The sequence below is a fragment of the Microcaecilia unicolor genome, chromosome 4 (genome assembly GCF_901765095.1).
Source record: "Microcaecilia unicolor chromosome 4, aMicUni1.1, whole genome shotgun sequence".
NCBI lineage: Eukaryota > Metazoa > Chordata > Amphibia > Gymnophiona > Siphonopidae > Microcaecilia > Microcaecilia unicolor.
Genome location: NC_044034.1, coordinates 259,036,578 through 259,058,262, shown reverse-complemented (window position 1 = coordinate 259,058,262; position 21,685 = coordinate 259,036,578). Strand labels below are relative to the sequence as shown.

The 21,685-nt window shown below is 40.4% G+C and overlaps 1 protein-coding gene across 2 annotated transcripts in view; it reads right to left on the bottom strand.

The window, feature by feature from the left end:
• MRPS9 (mitochondrial ribosomal protein S9) overlaps nt 1–21,685 on the bottom strand; it is a 118,314-nt gene that overhangs the window by 37,150 nt on the left and 59,479 nt on the right. For both annotated transcript variants that reach the window (XM_030201453.1, XM_030201454.1), the window contains one exon: nt 18,769–18,848. In XM_030201453.1, coding sequence (XP_030057313.1) covers nt 18,769–18,848 — 80 coding nt within the window. The remainder of the gene's footprint in view (nt 1–18,768; nt 18,849–21,685) is intronic.

Genomic DNA, 21,685 nt, shown 5'->3' with positions numbered 1-21,685 from the left:
GATGGGGCAGGAGACAGAACCTGCAGAACGGGACAGAGACAGGGCCAGTGGGGACATTCTCCAGAACACATGACATATTTTGACAAGGAAATATGGGCAATGAGTACAGAAAAGCAACTTCAACAAACCTGTTCATATTCCTAGCACTCTAGGACAGTTATCAAAAATTGTGCTTTTAAATCATCTGACAAGAACAGATGTGTTGCACCATTTCCTACATGATCTTCCATAGAGCAAATAACACATCTAAAGATAAACTGGCACATACAAATATTTCTCAGATGGAAAAAACAATGTCATGTAAAACCATTTTTATTGATTCTCGTAACTCAAATTTTGTTTTGCATTTATGCTGATGCTTTTGTACTAACACAGTATTTGGGGTATAATAAGAACTGAACACGACAAAGGAGCATATCAATTTTTATGTATGGCAGGAAAAAGAGACTAGTGGTGGGGGTATACTACCATCCGCTTGGCCAGAGTGAACAGACAGATGATGAAATGTTAACAAGAAATTAAGGAAGCTAACAAATTTGGCAGCACTACAATAATGGACAATTTCAATTACTCTGACATTTACTAGATAGATGTTACACCAGGTAATGTTAGGAAGGTTAAGTTCCTAGATGAAATAAATGACTGGTTCATGCAGCAGCTGGATCAGCAATTGACGAGAGGAAGCTATTTTGTTAGGATACTTCATTCTCTGGGATGAAAACTGAAGTTGGTATTGTGCAATCCAAGTTTGAAATTCATGAAGAGCAATTGGGACAGCATGAGAGAAGTTGGAGGAAGTGAAGAATTTGGAGATTACAATAATTAAGGAAAGAGAAGCTCTACAAAGGAAGCTGGAGCATATGGAAAATCAGATGCGATAAAACAACTTGAGACCGTTGACTTTCCCTAATTCTCCTCTTGTAGCCCCAGTGGAAATGCTATGCAAGTACTTTCATGAAATCTTGTTTATACCATATGCCGCTATTGAGAGAGCAGTTCATCAACCCCGGTAGAAGTTAACTTGGTCACAGATTCTCTGAACATAACAGAGTTTTTAGAGAGTTTTCTGGATGTTAATACAGGAAAATCAAAGTTTTTGGTGACCTTTGCCTTGGAACAGGTCTGATCGATATTCAACCTTTGCCTTGGACAGAATGATCGATATTCAAACTGATTTAATTGGCCAGAAACAGCTGCTGACCAGTTAAGTCGCTTGTTTGGGGCTATCCACTAATTTTCAGCAACACTTAACTGGTTAGCATCTAAATGAAAACCGGCTATATTGGGGGTGTTCTGGGGCAGAGTCAGCACTTAACTGTCCAGGGTAACCACATAAATAGGACTGCATACAAAAGACAGGCCTATCTTTATGCAGCAAGCCATGGCCGGTTAAGTTGTGAATACTGACAACCAGCTATGTGCTGGCTGCTGCCGCATAAACCAGATATTCAATGTTGAAGTCCAGGTATGGCCCGGCATTGAATATCCATGAATAACGCCAGCGGCGGTCAGCAAAATGCTCACCGCCCTGGCTGAATACTTACCCCTGAGATTACATTTATTATAGTAGTAGTAGTAGCCACTGCGTTGTAAAGGCGTTCTAGAGTGTCACCCTTGCAATGAGCATCTACATGAAAAACAGCAACATTTGTATTTTGTACATAATTCCAAATGTCTTGCCACAATTCTTTACCCCTCAAATTTTTGGTATTAATCTTCCAATTGTTCTTGTACCAGGTAGGTTGCCATGTGGCTAATCCATTTGCCACAGACCATGAACGTTTTATTTTGGGATTATAAGCTATTGCTTTCCATAACCTGACAACTACTACGTTTATCACAATTTATAATATTTTCCTCTAGACTTTGTAATTGTATTTACTATGTAAGCCGCATTGAGCATGAAATATGTGGGAAGGCGCGGGGTACAAATGTAATAATAATAAAAATAATATTCTACATCTTTACTTCTGTCATTTGCCAGAGCAGTTTCTTGTTTCTACAACTCATATTTCCTCATCTTACTCAAGTTACACACAAGCGCAGAAAAGATTTCTTAGCCAAGAATCTTGGTGTTAGGTGCCACTTTTATTGTGAAATTTCCTCCTAAATGTTGTTTCACTTTTTGTGGTAAAAATTATGCCTTTTCTGAACCTAAGTAACGGATAACCTCTTGATGGTAAAGGAAAGAGAAGGAATTTCTGTAATGTTTCATAATTAGAAAGTACCACTGCAAGGATTCATAGTCTATTCTGTCACTCTTTTAAAATTTATTATTTTCCTATGGCTCCTCCTATATTATTGAGGACTAAAGGATTTCCTTTATTTATTTTTTGCTCATGGCAATCTTTCCTGGAATTTTCTGTTTTTCAAGTATGTATTTCTTGAATGTATATGTATATACACATTAAAAAAAAAAACCTGTAAGCATGGTAAAAAAAATCTTGTGCTAGTAAGTTAACATGGGTACAGGAAGGATATGGGCGGAGCAGTCAGCTGTGACAGCTAGAACATGGGTGGAGTGGAGGAGTGGCCTAGTGGTTAGAGCACTGGTCTTGCAATCCAGAGGTGGCCGGTTCAAATCCCACTGCTGCTCCTGGTGATCTTGGGCAAGTCACTTAACCCTCCATTCCCTCAGGTACAAACTTAGATTGTGAGTCCTCCTGGGACAGAGAAATATCCAGTGTACCTGAACGTAACTCACCTTGGGCTACTACTGAAAAAGGTGTGAGCAAAATCTCAATAAATAAATCCAACCCTCCCTCCCACTCACATGGAACCTCCCCAATCTGATCCCACTGAAAGCAGACCCCTCTATCCCTCCCAGTGACTCACTAAGGGGTACCCTAGTAGTCTAGTGGTCTGGGAAGGGAGCAGTCCCCTCCTCTTCTAACCCTAACCTGGCTTCTGGTGATCTCTAGTAGTAGTTTTGCAGTATTACAGCTAGGTGTCAAATGTGCTATATAAAGGCATGATTGAACCCTAGCAGCAGTTATGCAAGGCTACCGTTAGGTGTGATTGTGGACCCAGAGCAGTGCCAAGATGGGAGTGGAGGGGGATTGCTCCTGTTCTGGACCATTAGGCTAGTAGGGCGACCCTTGGATAAGTACTGGAGGAGGAAATCAGGATGGGGGGGCTGGATCAGAAGGGCCTTGATCAATAGAGTTAGGAGGGTCAGGTTACAATGCTACTGAAAAGTTGTATATTTTTGTTTAGTGGGGTCAGTATCACATTATGTGCTTTGGCAGATCCTGCCCTATCTGCCAAAGCAAGCAGCATGCTACCTTTTGTGGTTAGTGTTTGTCCTGTTTGCTAAATGCAGGGCAATTTCTGGGTATGTCTCCTGCATTTACCAAATAGGCTTTGCACTTACTGCACCTTAACTTTGCGGTTAAGATGCAGTAAGTGCAAAACTCTTACCACACATTAGTGAAAAGGCCCCTTAATACACAGATGGCCATCTTAGTCATTATGCCCCATTAAATACATATAATGTATATTGAGGGCTAGTATATGAAGATACAGTCCTGGTTAATTTCCAGATCCCAAGCTTCTAATAAAACTGATTTACTTTCATGACTGATCTTCAGCTGCGGACTACCCCTTGGTAGCCATATTGTTTTGCTAATGCCCTTGGATCTTTTATTTATCCCTTGTGCCCTCCCTTCACCCCACCTCTGAGTCTGCTCTGATTGCCTGCAGTGGGAGATATCACATACAATCATTTAGAATTACAGACATATGACTGCAGGGTCATGATAGGATAAGGCAATGTTCTAATCTGGCCAACATGAACACTTTAAGCATGCGCTCATCGACTGGGAGACAGAAAAATAAAGCATTGAATAATTAATGGAAGTAGAAAAATTTATTTCAAAAATATCTTTTAGAGCTCCTCTCTCGTCTGTTTATAAAGAGGATATTGGCAATTACATGGGGAAAGCATTTTGTTCATTGTTTTTCAGAGCAGCCAAACATTTTTGATTAGTCCTATCTAAACAAATGACATTGCCATGACTGGCTGTCTCCACTGCAATTAAGAAAATGTGAGACAGTTATCAACAAAAGCAGCAGTGATTGACGCATACATCTAAGCCAAACACCATCTCCTCATTTTTTTCCTCTGTCTGTAGCTCTTCAAAATAAATAAATAAAAATTAAAATCAAAAGTTTTTCATCTCAAATGTGAAGACTGCATCAGCTAGAATAACAATATTAACAGAAACAAATACTAGGAAATGAATATTTTTAAATATTATAAATATAATAGTGATTTATGATGTTTGTTTTCCAGCTAACTTTGAATTCTTGAGGATAGACAAAAATAATTCAGCGTTTATTGGTGTTTTCACACCATGGGTACTTTTTGTTGGCCCTTTTTCCGAATATGTATATTGGTGTCCCTTAGGAGTTGTTAGACGGAAGAGACACAAAAACTATGTGGAGGGTACAAGACAACCTGGAGATAGAGTGAGAAAGTACTAAGGGAAATGTTTTTTTTTTACATCTGGCATTTTTATTGGTGTTTATTAATTAAAATCCGAAGAATATAAATGTTAAAACCATGGAGGAGTATTAAAACATGGGCATGCTCAAGGAAAACGCCTTTCTTGATTCTACTGCAGTTTACTTAATGGGGGGTGTTCGATATTCCAATGACCACCAAAGAAAGTAATGTGATTAATATCCTTTCTGTAATGGGAAAAAAGCATGATATGGATAGTATGGCAATATAAAGAAAAAAAAAATTTCTCTCTCTCTCTATATATATATATATTGAGAGAGAGAGAGAGAGAGAGAGAGAGAGAGAGAGAGAGAGAGCTTTGTTTCTGGTACAATTTGGACTTTCTTCATTATGATGGAATGCAGCAGCAAAATATCTTGCCCTTGGGTTGCTCTGTTTCAGCCAAAACAAATGCAAATGGCTTGTTGGATGACAGCTGTTTGATAAGGCTCTTCTACAAGACCTGCATGCTTTACTTTTTTCCATGGAACTTGGGATGAAAGGCAGAAGGCAGGAAGAGAATTAATGTAGCATACAGTCTAAAGGCAATGCTACAACCGTGATTAAGTAGAAAAGTTAAAAGGCACAGATTTTCCACAGCCTCGCTGCGTGCAACCCATCCGTGTAACGAGTTGACAGGCCTAGTGCGTCAGCTCCATCATCCTCTCCGACAGATTAAAAAAAAAAAAAAGGAAAAAGAAACACACAGCACCACATATCCCCTTTTCAGAGAAAATTTGCGTCTGCACCATGAAGCGTTGTACATTATTTCTCAGCACCGCGGGGGGCTCAAGCCCATATGGAACCTTCACAAATATTACCACAGATCAAACCAGCGGCGTTTCGAGGCAGATTTGACATACCTATTTAAATGAACAGCAGGGGTCTTCAGGCTGCCTCGGGCTGTGCAGGAGGAAAACCTCTGTGGAAAGTCTCTGCTGCTGCTCCATTACTCAGCAAAGCCCCCCACTCTACATTTATCATTCATTTCATTTCTGCCAGGGCAAGAAGCTCATTTGCCCAAGGTCAACAGAGAAAAGAAAAAAAATCCCACAACAGGACAAGGATTTTTTTTTTCTCCCAGAGAAATGAATGCACCTGACAAGTGGGGATTTTGTCCTTTGGGTTTAGAGAGCATAGAAAGCACCAAATAATTCTAAAAAGCACGTTGGACTGTGCACAGAATTGGAAATCATAATTTTCTGAGGGGGTAGGGAGGGAGTCATGCAAATTAATCAAACTTGTTTATTTCATACAGCTGGGGGAGTAGATGACAAGGGGAAATGCACTGTAAGTGAAATTTTAGATAGTTTTCTTTTTTATTTGAGAGCTGTCAGATTTTTGGATATATTTTGTTCTCCAGCTGTGCTGCTCTAATTTGTTGCCTTTAAGGTTACTCCTGCAGTTTTGCATTTACTGTGAATCTTCAAAATCAATAAAGGATATAAACTAAAAATCAGAAATCTTTTGTATGCACTTATGTCTAGAAATTTACATGGCTATATGAAATGGCTCATAATGGACAGCTGAGAGGCAGAAGAGAAGATCCTTCCCTAGACACTCTTACAGAAAAGAGAGACAAAGAAAAGGAGTAAGCTATAGCTGTGATTAGAGCAAGAGGAGGACCTGCCCCAGGTGTTTCTCAATGGATGGTGCCAAATAGGGGCAAATATATTCATCTAGAAGACCAGACTTTTAATATCTTGTAAACTTAAGACTTGCAATATTATCAAATCTCAAAACTTTTCCTACAAAGGACGTTGACCTATTGCCATGTGTCACGGGCAGCCCAATGTCTTAAATTGGTTATCTTGCTGCAACTGAAAATCATAGTATCATAGGACAAATTTGGGGCCCTGTTTACTAAGCAGCGCTAAGGGCGCACTAGCTTTTCTAGAAAATACTAAACGTGCCCATAGAAACATATGGGCGACTCTAGCATTTAGCGCACACTAGAAACGCTAGCGCAGCTTAATAAAAAGGGCCCTGTTTTCTAAGTCGTGCTGTAGGCGCACTTACATTTCTAGCGCATAGGAATATATGAGTGTCTCTAGCATTAGTGAATGCTAAATTTTAGTGTGCAGTAAAAACACTAGCGTGCCTTAGTAAACAGTTGGTGTACCTCAGGGATCTGTCCTGGGACCTCTTCTTTTCTCCATCTATACTTCTTCCCTTGGTACTCTGATCTCCTCCCATGGTTTTCAGTATCATCTTTACGCTGATGACTCCCAGATCTACCTCTCCACACCAGAAATCTCAGCCGAAATCCAGGCCAAAGTATCAGCCTGCCTGTCTGACGTTGCTGCCTGGATGTCTCAGCGCCATCTGAAACTAAACATGACCAAGACTGAGCTTCTTATTTTTCCCCACTAAACCAACCTCTCCTCCTCCCCCATTCTCTATTTCTGTGGATAACACTCTCATCCTTCCTGTCTCATCAGTTAGTAACCTTGGGGTCATCTTCGACTCCTCCCTCTCCTTCTCTGCACATATTCAGCAGACTGCTAAAACCTGTCATTTCTTTCTCTATAATGTCACCAAAATTCGCCCTTTCCTTTCTGAGCACACTACCAGAACCCTCATCCATACTCTCATCACCTCTCACTTAGACTATTGCAACTTGATTCTCACAGGTCTCCCACTTAGCCATCTCTCCCCTCTTCAATCTGTTCAAAATTCTGCTGCACAACTAATATTCCGCAGTGTCGTTATGCTCATATTAGCCCTCTCCTCAAGTCACTTCACTGGCTTCCTAACCGTTTCCGCATACATTCAAACTCCTCTTATTGACCTATAAGTGCATTCACTCTGCAGCTCCTCAGTACCTCTCCACTCTCATCTCTCCCTACATTCCTCCCTGGGAACTCCGTTCACTGGGTAAATCTCTCTTATCTGCTCCCGTCTCCTCCACTGCTAACTCCAGACTCTGCTCCTTTTATCTTGCTGCACCATATGCCTGGAATAGACTTCCTGAGCCGGTACGTCAAGCTCCATCTCTGGCTGTCTTCAAATCTAAGCTAAAAACCCATCTTTTTGACGCTGCTTTTAACTCCTAACTCTTATTCACTTGTTCAGAACCCTTATTTTATCATCCTCACTTTAATATTCCCTTATCTCTTGTTTGTCCTGTTTGTCTGTCCTAATTAGATTGTAAGCTCTGTCGAGCAGGGACTGTCTCTTTATGTTCAAGTGTACAGTGCTGCGTACGTCTAGTAGCGCTTTAGAAATGATAAGTAGTAGTAGTAGGGCCCTAAGTGTCAATATTAACATCCTATGTTACCTCCATGATTTAAAAAAAACAAAACAAAAACAACCCCCCCTTTTATTTTTTTTTAATTGTGAAAGTGGGGAAACAGTGCGCCAGATAAGCCATTAAAACCTCCCTGTCTTATCATCAATATTATCTCTATTTGTCTAAGCAGAGGCAGATGTGGCAATTACAATGCTATAGAAAACACACACTATGGTTTATGCCTATTTAATTAAAAGACAATTATGCTGTAAACACTATATTAAAAATTACACAAAATAATATCATGACTTCACAAATCACATTCAAGTCTTAACTTGGGAGGAAGCAACGTCAAAAGAATGTGCCAATATACAGTGGGGGAAATAAGTATTTGATCCCTTGCTGATTTTGTAAGTTTGCCCACTGACAAAGACATGAGCAGCCCATAATTGAAGGGTAGGTTATTGGTAACAGTGAGAGATAGCACATCACAAATTAAATCCGGAAAATCACATTGTGGAAAGTATATGAATTTATTTGCATTCTGCAGAGGGAAATAAGTATTTGATCCCTCTGGCAAACAAGACCTAATACTTGGTGGCAAAACCCTTGTTGGCAAGCACAGCGGTCAGACGTCTTCTGTAGTTGATGATGAGGTTTGCACACATGTCAGGAGGAATTTTGGTCCACTCCTCTTTGCAGATCATCTCTAAATCATTAAGAGTTCTGGGCTGTCGCTTGGCAACTCGCAGCTTCAGCTCCCTCCATAAGTTTTCAATGGGATTAAGGTCTGGTGACTGGCTAGGCCACTCCATGACCCTAATGTGCTTCTTCCTGAGCCACTCCTTTGTTGCCTTGGCTGTATGTTTTGGGTCATTGTCGTGCTGGAAGACCCAGCCACGACCCATTTTTAAGGCCCTGGCGGAGGGAAGGAGGTTGTCACTCAGAATTGTACGGTACATGGCCCCATCCATTCTCCCATTGATGCGGTGAAGTAGTCCTGTGCCCTTAGCAGAGAAACACCCCCAAAACATAACATTTCCACCTCCATGCTTGACAGTGGGGACGGTGTTCTTTGGGTCATAGGCAGCATTTCTCTTCCTCCAAACACGGCGAGTTGAGTTCATGCCAAAGAGCTCAATTTTTGTCTCATCTGACCACAGCACCTTCTCCCAATCACTCTCGGCATCATCCAGGTGTTCACTGGCAAACTTCAGACGGGCCGTCACATGTGCCTTCCGGAGCAGGGGGACCTTGCGGGCACTGCAGGATTGCAATCCGTTATGTCGTAATGTGTTACCAATGGTTTTCGTGGTGACAGTGGTCCCAGCTGCCTTGAGATCATTGACAAGTTCCCCCCCTTGTAGTTGTAGGCTGATTTCTAACCTTCCTCATGATCAAGGATACCCCACGAGGTGAGATTTTGCGTGGAGCCCCAGATCTTTGTCGATTGACAGTCATTTTGTACTTCTTCCATTTTCTTACTATGGCACCAACAGTTGTCTCCTTCTCGCCCAGCGTCTTACTGATGGTTTTGTAGCCCATTCCAGCCTTGTGCAGGTGTATGATCTTGTCCCTGACATCCTTAGACAGCTCCTTGCTCTTGGCCATTTTGTAGAGGTTAGAGTCTGACTGATTCACTGAGTCTGTGGACAGGTGTCTTTCATACAGGTGACCATTGCCGACAGCTGTCTGTCATGCAGGTAACGAGTTGATTTGGAGCATCTACCTGGTCTGTAGGGGCCAGATCTCTTACTGGTTGGTGGGGGATCAAATACTTATTTCCCTCTGCAGAATGCAAATAAATTCATATACTTTCCACAATGTGATTTTCCGGATTTAATTTGTGATGTGCTATCTCTCACTGTTACCAATAACCTACCCTTCAATTATGGGCTGCTCATGTCTTTGTCAGTGGGCAAACTTACAAAATCAGCAAGGGATCAAATACTTATTTCCCCCACTGTATAAAGTCTGCATGTACTTTTTACTTGCAACCTTTATATCAGATCTCAAAAGGGAAAAATATCATTCACTTTGAAAATATCTTAGGAAAAGTAAGGTACATGCACAGATTTACACTTGCAATTTGTGTAGGTACATTTTCCATTGAAATTTATGCACACATTTTTGAAAATGCAAATAAGCATATAGAACTACATTCTATAAATGGCGCAAAAAAACCCCCCACCATACTAAGCGCTATTCTATAAATGGCGCTCAAAGTTAGGTGCCATTTACAGAATAGCGCTTAGTGCCAAGAACCACGCCTAACTTTAGACATGAGGATTTACACCAACTAAACCCTGACGTAAATCCTGGTGTCTAAATTAGGCATGGATCCCACATATTCTAAAACAACGTGCATAAATTGCGAAAACATCGCTGATCCATCTACGACCTTCTCATGGCTATGTCTCATTTTGCAGCCACATATAAAATCATGGATAACGGTGCCTAAAAATGCATACATAAATTTTAATACCAATTAGCATTGATAATTGACTGATAGGGACCAATTATTGGCACTCATTGGCTTGTTATTCAATTAAAACTACACACGCAAATTGGAGGACCACAATTTTAAATGCCCTTTACAGTATTTGGGGGATAAAGTGTATGCACTGCACCAACCCACAGATTAAAAAAATAATCCTTAAGGTTACTCAGCGTGCTTTAAAATCTGGGATTTTGACAAAATGAACATGATTTATTGAACATATCCAATCTAGTAGTACCAGTGTTTTACACACTGCCAAAAATACATAAGACACTAAATAATCCCCCCTATAGAGGGGCATTTTCGGTATGTCTAAATCCGAATTGAGACTTTTGCCGAAAACATTTCAATTCAATGTCTAGCACACAACCATAAGCAAACCAGAAAAAGGTCTAAATTTCGATTAGGGCTTGGAGTTAGACATTTTAAGACTCATGGAAAAGCGTAGAAAAACAAGCCATGGGGACGGGGAGCAGCCTAGTGGTTACTGCAGTGGACTTCACATAAAGAGGACCCAGATAAACATAAGAATAGCCATACTGGGTCAGACCAATGGTCCATCTAATCCCAGTATCCTGCTTCCAGCAGTGGCCAATCCAGGCCACAAGTACCTGTCAGAAACCCAATTAGTAGCAACATTCCACACTACCAATCCCAGGGCAAGCAGTGACTTACCCCATGTCCATCTCAATAACAGACCATGGACTTGTTCGAATCTTTTTAAAATCCAGATACACTAACAGCCATTACCACATCCTCCGGCAATGAGTTCCAGAGCTTAACTATTCTTTGAGTGAAAAACCGTTTCCTTCTATTTGTTTTAAAAGCATTTCCATGCAATTTCATTGAGTAACCCCAGTCTTTGTACTTTTTGAATGAGTGAAAAATGGATTCACCTCCACTCGCTCCACACCACTAAGGATTTTGAAAACCTCAATCATATTCCCACTCAGCTGTCTCTTTTCGAAGCTGAAAAGACCTAATCTCTTTACTTTTCTCATATGGGCACAGTTCCAATCCCTCTATCATTTTGATCACTCTTCTTTGAACCTTTTCTAATTCCACTATATCTTTTTTTGAGCTATGGCGACCAGAATTGAACACAATGCTTAAGGTGAGGTCGAACCATGAAGCGATACAGAAGCAATATAATATTTTTGGTCTTATTTTGCATCTCTCGCCTACCAATTCCTAACATCCCGTTTGCTTTTTTGGCCACCGCCACAAACAGGGCAGAAGATTTCAGCGTATTGTCTTCAATGACACCTAGGTCTTTTTTCTTGAGTGCAGACTCCAAAAGTGGACCCTAGCATTAGATAACTATGATTCGGATTATTCTTCCCAATGTGAATCACTTTGCATTTACATAGTAACATAGTAGATGACAGCAGAAAAAGACCTGCACGGTCCATCCAGTCTGCCCAACAAGACAAACTCATATGTGCTAGTTTTTGTGTATATCTTACCTTGATTTGTAACTGTCATTTCCAGGGCACAGACCGTACAAGTCTGCCCAGCACTATCCCCGCCTCCCAACCACCAGCCCCGCCTCCCACCACCGGCTCTGGCACAGACCATATAAGTCTGCCCAGCACTAGCCCCGCCTCCCACCACCGGCTCTGGCACAGACCGTATAAGTCTGCCTAGCACTATCCCCGCCTCCCAACCACCAGCCCCGCCTCCCAATTTCATCTGCCATTTGGATGCCCAGTCTTCCAGTTTCCTAGGGTCTTCTTGCAACTCTTCATAATCTGCATGCATTTTGACAACTTTGCAGTTTCATGTCATCTGTAAATTTTAATCCTCTCACTCATCATTCTGATTTCTAGATTATTTATAAATATGTTAAACCGCACCGGTCCCAGTGGAACTCCAATATTCACTCTCCTCCATTGACAAAAATGGTCATTTAATCCTACTCTGTGTTTTCTGTCCAATATCCAATTCTTAATCCACAGAAGGACATTGCCTCCTAGCCCAGGACTCCTTAATTTTCTCAAGAGTCTCATGAGGAATTTTGTCAAAAGCTTTCTGAAAATCCAGATACACTACATCAACCGGCTCACCTTTATTGATATGTTTATTCACACCTTCAAAGAAATGAAGCAAATTGGTGAGACCACCCCCCCCCCTCCGGCTGAACTCATGCTGACTCTGTCCCATTAAAACATGTTTGTCTATGTATTCTGTAATTTTATTCTTTATAATAGTTTCCACTATTTTGCCTGGCATTGATGTCAGGCTTACCGGCCTGTAATTCTCCGGATCACCCCTTGAGCCCTTTTAAAAAATTGGTGTCACATTGGCCACCCTCCAGTCTTCAGGTACTACAGACAATTTTAGTGACAGGTTACAGATCACTAGCAACAGATCAGCAATTTCGTGTTGAGTTCTTTCAATACCCCGAGGTGTATACCATTCAGTCCAGGTGACTTATCACTCTTTAACTTGTCAATTTGGCTCAGTACATCTTCCTAGTTCACCAAGATCTTTCAGTTCCTCTGCTTCATCGCCCCTAAAAACCATTTCCAGTGTATGTAGATCTGTTATATTTTCTTCTGTAAAGACCGAAGCAAAGAATTCATTCAATTCCTCTGCTATGGCCTTGCCCTCCCCGAGTGCTCCTTTTGTTCATTCCTGATCTAACGGTCCCATAGACTCCCTCGCAGGCTTCCTGCTTCTGATATACCTGAAAAAAGTGTTACTATGAGTTTTCATCTCCGCAGCAACTTTTTCATCATATTCACTTTTAGCCTTTTAGTGCTTTGCATCTGGTTTGACAGTGCTTATGTTACTTCTTATTTTCTTCATTCAGATCCTTTCTCCATTTTTTGAAGGATTTTCTTTTGGCTCTAATAGCCGTTTTCACCTCACCTTTTAACCATACTGGAAGTCATTTGCTCTTTTTTCCACCTTTGTTAATATGTGGAATACATCTATGCTGGGCTTCCACAATGGTATTTTTAAGCAATGCCCATGCCTGATTTAAAGTTCTAACCTTTGTGGCCAACCCTTTCAGCTTCTTTTGAACCATATTCCTAATTTTGTCATAGTCGCCTTTTCGAAAATTAAAAACTGCTACAGTAAATTTCCTTAGTGACTTCACTCTAGATATCAGCTCAAATTTGATCATGTTATGACCACTGTTTCACAGCAGATTCAACACCATTACCTCTTGTACTATGCCCTGCATTCCACTAAGGAATAGATTCAAAATAGCTTCCCATCGCATCAGTTCCTGGACCAGTTGCTCCAAGCAGTCGTCATTTATTACACCTAGACTTTTTACCTCCCTAGCACTCCCTAGTTAACCTGTATTCAGTTAATATTAGGATAATTGAAATCACCCATTATAATAATGTTGCCCAATTTGCCAGCTTCCCTAATTTCTTAAACATTTCTTCATCTATCTGTTCATTCTGTCCTGGCAGTTGATAGTACAGCCCTACCAGTATATTCCTTCCCTTCACACCTGGTATTTCTGTCAATAAATATTCCACGCTGTTTCATGTAGAATGTTTGACTCAATTCCATCTTTAACATATAGCACAAGCCCCCCCTCCAATCTGATCCCGTCTATCATTGCGATATAATTTGTACCCTGCTAACAGTGTCCCATTGATTGTCCTCCTTCCACAAGGTCTATAAAATGCCTATTTTATCTACCTCATCATTTAGTGCTATATACTCCAATTCTCCTATCTTATTTTTAAGGCTTCTAGCATTTGTATATAGACACTGCAAATTTTCTTTTTTCCTTGCATCTACAGGCTGCTTTGAAGTTAATGCGGACAATTTACATCCTTTACACTGCTCTCCCATGGAACACTCCTGGCTTTTTCACCATTATTGAAACCTCTTTATTGGGATTCCCTAAATATCTTGTTTCAATAATATTCTTCAAGGATAGTATACTCCACATCAAACCATATGCTCCTGGGTAACTGTCGGCTCCCCTCCCCGGTGTTAGATTAAAAGCAAAAGCTGTTCCATCTCATTTTTAAATATCAGCGCTAGCAACCTGGTTCCATCCCGGTAAAGGTAGAGCCCATCATTTTGGAACAGGCTCTCCCTTCCCCAGAATGTTGCCCAGTTCCTAATAAATCTAAATCTCTCATCCCTGCACCATCGTCTCAACCACGCATTGAGACTTCGGAGCTCTGCTTTTCTCTTGGGTGCTGCAGGTGGAATGGGGAGCATTTCTAATTGCATGGTGAGCCCTTCAGAAACAGGGAAAGTCTACTGTACCTAAAGTTCCACCACTATAATAGCCCTAAGGCTTACAGGTCACTTAAATATTTAGGTACAGGAGATATTTCCATGTTCTAGGAGGGTTCACATATTTGTACTGAAATGAAAGTTGAATTGAGAATTGAACCTTGATCCTGTTGTTCACTCTCCACTGCACTGACCACTAGGCCATTCCATCCATTGGCATGAGGCTTTCTTAAGAATAGCCAGAATATCTTAAAGCTATCAGAGTCTGGTATAGCGAAGATACACACCTGTAGCAGGTATTCTCCGAGGACAGCAGGCTGATTGTTCTCACGATTGGGGTGGCCCCCACAACAGAATTTTTCAAAGCAAAAAGTCTTCAAAGCTTTGAGAGAACCTTCTGGTGCTCAGGGTGTGCGCATGCGCAGCCATCTTCCCGCCCGTCGCGCGAGAGACCTGCTCAGTTATATCGAAAAGCAAGAATTAAAGAACAACAACTCCAAAGGGGAGGTGGGCAGGTTTGTGAGAACAATCAGCCTGCTGTCCTCGGAGAATACCTGCTACAGGTATGTATCTTCGCTTTCTCCGAGGACACTTTAGATGGCAAAAAAAAACTAAAAAGGTAAAGGAATCTACTTTTTTTTTTTTTTTTTTTTACTTTAAAAGGCAAGGAGGAAGGAAAAGTCAAAGAAACTCGAAGGAAACCGGAGAAAAACTCTGGAAAATGGCAAAGCTCCATTTCTCAACTGAAAACCATTTTAAAGCTGACTTCAGGTATTTTATTACTGATTGTCATGAAATCACTAGAGCAACTTCAGAAGCTTGTGAGAGAAATTGGTGTGATCATTTTCCTAAATTCAGAAAAATGTTATTTATTACAGACCAGCAGTATCTACAATGAATTTGCATTAAATGGAGGAAGGAAATCACTGTCACAGACCATATGAAGGGCAATTTTAAAAGCCATTTCAATTGGTAAAACAGTGCATTACCCAAGGAAATGGCTATTATAAAACTGCCTACTCTATATGCCATTTTGCATGCATTTCTACCTGCTGTAAAGGCAATTCTATAACAGTGCACCTACAATTAGACAGCCAAAGGATGTGTGGTAGGAGCCTTTTCTATATAGGAAAGTAGGCACTTTTTCCTTTATACAATACTAGCGTAACTGGGAATATACATAAGCACTTATGCCAGCCATAGCGTAACTGGGAATATACATAAGCACTTATGCCAGCCATAGCATAAGCATTGGTGCCTAAGTGCTGCAGATACCCATGTAACTTACAGAAGTCTAAGTCAGTGTTTCCCAAGTCAGTCCTGGAGTACCCCTTTGGAAGTCAGGTTTTCAGGATATCCACAATGAGTATGCATAAGATTAATTTGTATACACTGCCTCCATTGTATGCAAGTCTCTGAGATTAATTTGTATACACTGCTTCTAATGTATGCAAGTCTCTTTCATGCATATTCATTGTTAATATCCTGAAAGCCTGACTTTCAAAGGGGTACTCTGGAACTCACTTGGGAAACATTGGTCTAAGTCGCATGAATGGGAGCTCCGCCCATGCGTATGCCGAACTGCAAATATGTGCTATGTTGGTTAAGTGGGTATTTACAGAATAGTGCTTACATCAACATTTGGCACTTACATGCAAAATGTACGTACATATGCACAAAAATACCATTATTCTAAACATTTACCCATGTAAGAGCGGGGTATATGTTAGTGCCTATGTTACAGAATTTCCCCATGTATGCAGATGTGTTCTTCGGGGTAGAGATTAGGGTGAGGTTTTAGAACATAAAGTGCAAAAATTTGCATATAAATGCAAACAAATATATTCCCTCTGAAAGTATTTATATACATAAACAGATATCAATGTGCACGGGTTCTTTTCCCAAGATAATTTTTAAAGAGAAAGTATATGCTTATTTTTGCTTTGAAAGAAAGCTCAACTAAATCTGCAGAACGAAACAGATGTGTACTTTTCACTTGTTCAGAATGGAACAAAAAAAAAAAAAAACGAACAAACACTGAGCGCATGGAAACTAATTCGGAGAAAATACAAATACACCATAAAACAGACCAAAAGACTACATTACAAAACAATAATAGGACCAAGCTACAAAGACACACATAAACTCTTCAACCTTGTGAACAAACTGTTAGACACCACACCAGTTACAAACAATGTCAAAGATGTACCAGATGCGGACAACCTTGCGAAATACTTCAAGGAGAAAATTATACAACTACGACTCAAAATACCTGCCAGCCCTATTGAGTACGCCACAATTTTAGACTGTCTAGACCCAGAAGAAGGAACATACCCTGCAGACAGAACTTGGACCGAATTCGAAATACTATCTGAAGACCTCATCTCTGAAACTCTCAAAAGATATGCAAAATCCTTCTGCAAACTAGACACGTGCCCAAACAACCTCATGAAATCTGCTCCTCAACAATTCATAACAGACCTAACGAGCCACGTAAACTTCATGCTACAAAATGGACTTTTCCCAAAAGAAAAAGGAAAAATCTTACTCACCCCAATCCCTAAAGACACAAAGAAAAGCACAAGTGAAATAACCAACTACAGACCAGTAGCATCCATACCTTTAATAACCAAAGTAACAGAAGGAATGGTAACCAAACAACTCACAAACTATCTAAACAAACACTCAATACTACATGACGCCCAATCAGGATTCCGATCGAATCATAGCACAGAAACAGTATTAGTCACCCTTATGACCAAATTCAAACAGACAATTGCAACTGGCAACAACATACTCCTCCTTCAATTCGACATGTCAAGTGCCTTTGACATGGTTGACCACGGAATCCTATTACACATACTCGAATACTTTGGCATTGGAGGTAATGTCCTGAATTGGTTCGAAGGGTTCCTAACCCAACGTTCATAACAAGTCACATCAAATTGGACCACATCTAAGACATGGATACCTGAATGTGGAGTACCACAAGGATCACCCCTCTCACCAACCATTTTCAACTTAATGATGATCCCTTTGGCAAAACTTCTATCAAACCAGAAACTTAACCCATACATCTACACTGATGATGTGACAATATACATCCCCTTCAAACAGGACATTAACGAAATCGTCAACGAAATTGATCAAAGCCTACACATCATGAACACATGGGCAGATGCATTTCGACTGAAATTAAATGCAGAAAAAACTCAATGCCTGATTCTCACCTCTCAATACAACACAAAAGAATTCACAACCATAAACACTCCAAACCTGAACCTTCAAGTCTCAGAAACGCTAAAGATCCTTGGAATCACCATCGACCGCCACCTAACGCTTGAAACTCATGCTAACAACACAACAAAAAAGATGTTTTACAGCATGTGGAAACTAAGGATAAGACCATACTTCCCAAGATCCGTCTTTCGCAGCCTAGTGCAATCCCTCGTGCTCAGCCATTTGGATTATTGCAACTCACTATAAGCAGGTTGCAAAGAACAAACATTGAGGAAACTTCAAACAGCCCAGAATACGGCAGCCAGACTTATCTTTGGAAAGCCAAAATATGAAAGTGCAAAACCATTAAGAGAAAAACTGCACTGGCTTCCACTCAAGGAACGCATAACTTTTAAAGTATGCACATTAGTCCACAAAATCGTTCACGGTGAAGCCCCAGCCTACATGTCAGAGTTGATAGACTTACCACCCAGAAATGCCAAAAGATCATCTCGAACCTTCCTTAACCTCCACTACCCCAATAGCAAAGGAGTGAAATACAAAACGTTACACGCATCAACATTTTTTCACAAGAGCACGCAGTTTTGGAATACACTGCCGCGCAACCTAAGAACAACCAACGAGCAAGCTTCCTTCTGCAGATTATTGAAGACCCATCTTTTCGAACAAGTCTACGGAAAAAAACAAAACACATAAAGTCCATACTTACTGTTCACTAATGCATCGTACATTCATCTCAGAACTCCCACTCCTGTATCATCACATCACTCATACCTTTACTCACAGAAAGTTATATACCATATGACTTCATGTCTTTTATCGCCTCTAAGCTACCATTGTTTCCTTCCAAAGTTGCAATGCCTATGTTCCATTATTACATCCCTTAACGACACCTCAATTGTTTCGCTTAACCCTGCATAATATAATCCGTAACTATCTGTAACAAATTGTATTTCCAACATTCAACTCATATTGTAAGCCACACTGAACCCGCAAAAAGGTGGGAAAATGTGGGATACAAATGCAATAAATAAATAAATAAATAAAATTATAAAATTACTTCATAGTACTTACGTGCATTAATGAGTAATATGATTGTTTGCCAGTGTAGAATAGAAAGTGAAATGGACGGCCATCCTCTCCCCACTGAATTGCTAATAATAATCAGAAGACACATACGGAAACAAGTATTATACTCTAAAAGCTACATTTAATTGCATTTATAAGTGCCTTTCTAAGATAAATTAGTTTGTTAAATAGCAGAGCACAAAAGGACAAAGTATTTTGTGGGGTTTTTTAAGTTTAGAAAGTTAACATCTTAAAATTGACTTCTGCAATATTAGACAAACATTTATTACAAAATGTTAATACCTTATTACATAATGAAGCCCTGCTGACTATACTTGTCATTGCAAGTATAAATATCACATGGATGTACCAAGAAAAAAATATATTTATAGAAAAATAATCACTCAGGAGCCTACTTACTGAAGTCTGGCAAGGCTATCAGAGCTGCTTGCCTGTACCAGAGATTCCTCGTAGACAGCATGGAAGAAGTGCAGATACACAAATAGTTGAGGTCATCTAGTGGAAGTGCTATCCAATACTCCAGGGAAACCTTTGAAAATAATTCCCTGAGTATGTGCAGGGATACCCACGTTGAACCTATAACTCCTCTTCTTCTCACCTAAGTCTGTGGTATAGCTGCTGCTTCTCTGCAAGGAATGATTTAGGGGGGGGGGGGGTAGGAAAGTGCCATCTGCATTCTCCTGCTGTCTATGAAGAATCCCTGTTAAAAGGTAAGCAACTTCACTTTCACCTTCGACAGAAAGGGGAATGCAGCCACATGAATGGGTAATCCTAGAGTTTAGGATTGCATAGTCTTGTTGTATGGATGTGATCCAGTAGAAATTCATGGGCAGCTGGAAGAAAGCAGCTTAGTGACTATGCAAGGAAGTTCTGAAGTAATGTTTGGTGAAGGTGTGAACAGAGGACCAAATTGCTGCTTTACAAGGTCCTGTAAGAAAACGTTGTGATTACTGGATATTGAGGTCACCTTAGCTCTTAGGTGGTAAATAGATACACATTTGGCTGGGGAAGGTCTGCTTGACCGTAGCAAAAATCAATGCAGCTTGAAATCCAATGAAATAGCATGTGCTTTGCTACTGGTGCATCAAACCTGGCAGGGTTAAGAGACACAAAAAGCTGGAAGGTTTGTGGATATCCTTCCTTTATTTATAATTTCCATATACTTGTATTCACATCATTAAGAGGTGAAGAAAATATGTAATAATATTTAAACTATAAAAAAGTAGAGATTATTCTCTGAAGTAAACTTGCACCTGAATAACAGCATTTATACCTGTGGAGTTACACTGAGAGCTTTTAACTCTTCTCTATGCTTCAAAAAAACCTAACAGCTGTTTGAGGTTAAAAAATAAATAAGATTTACCCTAAAAACAAAACAAAACAAAATAAAAAGCAGAATTACAATTTTTTTAACAAAAAGCAAGTGCCTAGCACAAGTGTCCTAGGTTTAAAGTCAATAACTCCTGCCTTCTCTGCATTACCTTAGACAACTCAGGAATACATGATTATTGGATCCCAAGAATTACTCTTGCATGTGTCTGAATGATAAGCATAATACAAGATTATTGTCTCTCTCTAATGGAAGTGTCACTACTAAAGCCAGTCTGAGTTACTGCTTCAAGAGAAGATTCCAAAAAGTTGTTCAAGATTTATGCTTCTCTTCCATTTCTTTCTGGTTTGATTTCCATGACACAGATAAGTAATAACCTCTTATTACTGGAAGAATCGTTTGTTCAGTCAGTTCTAAAACCTCACTAAGATATCTCAACATATTCATCAGTGACAATTAATGGTGATTTTGGGAAATTCAAAAATCTTATTTTGCCTTACACTGCACCATGAGCTTTTTTAAAATCATCATTGTATTAATCACCTACATTGATGACAACTTCGTTTCTAATGCATTAACTTTGGTAGACAGTTGATCCAAATGAATAGAATGGGCAGCAATCACTTGAGAATTCTCATTAACTTCACCTAATCAGTTACCAATAAAAAAGAAGAGTTACCGGCCTGCATAATATCCTACAGTGATTCCAAAGTCATGAAAGCAGGTCTCACTATTCCCCAGGATCCTGGAGGGAGTTTTTAGTTGACCACCAATTCTCCAAAAAAAACACAAAACAAAACCCAACTTGGCCTTTGTCTCTTCAAAGACTATTGGAGATGACTTCACTGCGGGGGGCTCCAGCCATTTTAAGGTTGCATGGGGGAAGAGGCATTCTCTGTTTGGGGATATAGGAAACCCTGTCTATGCTGTGTTCAGCCGACTCTACTGGCATCACTTGTAAAGCACGTATAACTTCAGAGTTTGTAACAGGAGTCTGGAAGGCCTTCAGAGTTTGTTGCAATGCTGGGTAATGTCCAGTCTCAGAGGGAAATGAGCTGGTCTTACACCTATATCTTTGCCATTACAACAGAGGTTAAGAGTGGAGTGGAGGAGTGGCCTAGTGGTTGGAGCACCAGTCTTGACATCCAGAGGTGCCCTGTTCAAATCCCACTGCTGCTCCTTGTGATCCTGGGCAAGTCACTTAACCCTCCATTGCCTCAGGTACAAACTTAGATCGGGAGCCCTCCAAGGATATAGAAATACCCAGTGTACCTGACTATAACCCACCCTGAGCTAGTACAGAAACCCTCAAATTGTTCTATGCAGCATCTCTGCCCAGCACCAACTTGACCACACCCCCTTAGGTTATACACATTGTGGTAATGGAGAAGTGCACACCTGCAGTCCAGAGTGTGTAGGGCAGCCTCACGATTAGAATGTAGTTTGAAGAAGAAAACCAGAAAACCAGGAATACTACGGACTGATTGATGTGGAATTCAGTCACAACTTTAGGCAGACATTTGGGTGTGTTCGAAGCAACTGAAATGAGCACATGCCATGTCAGCTCGGGGA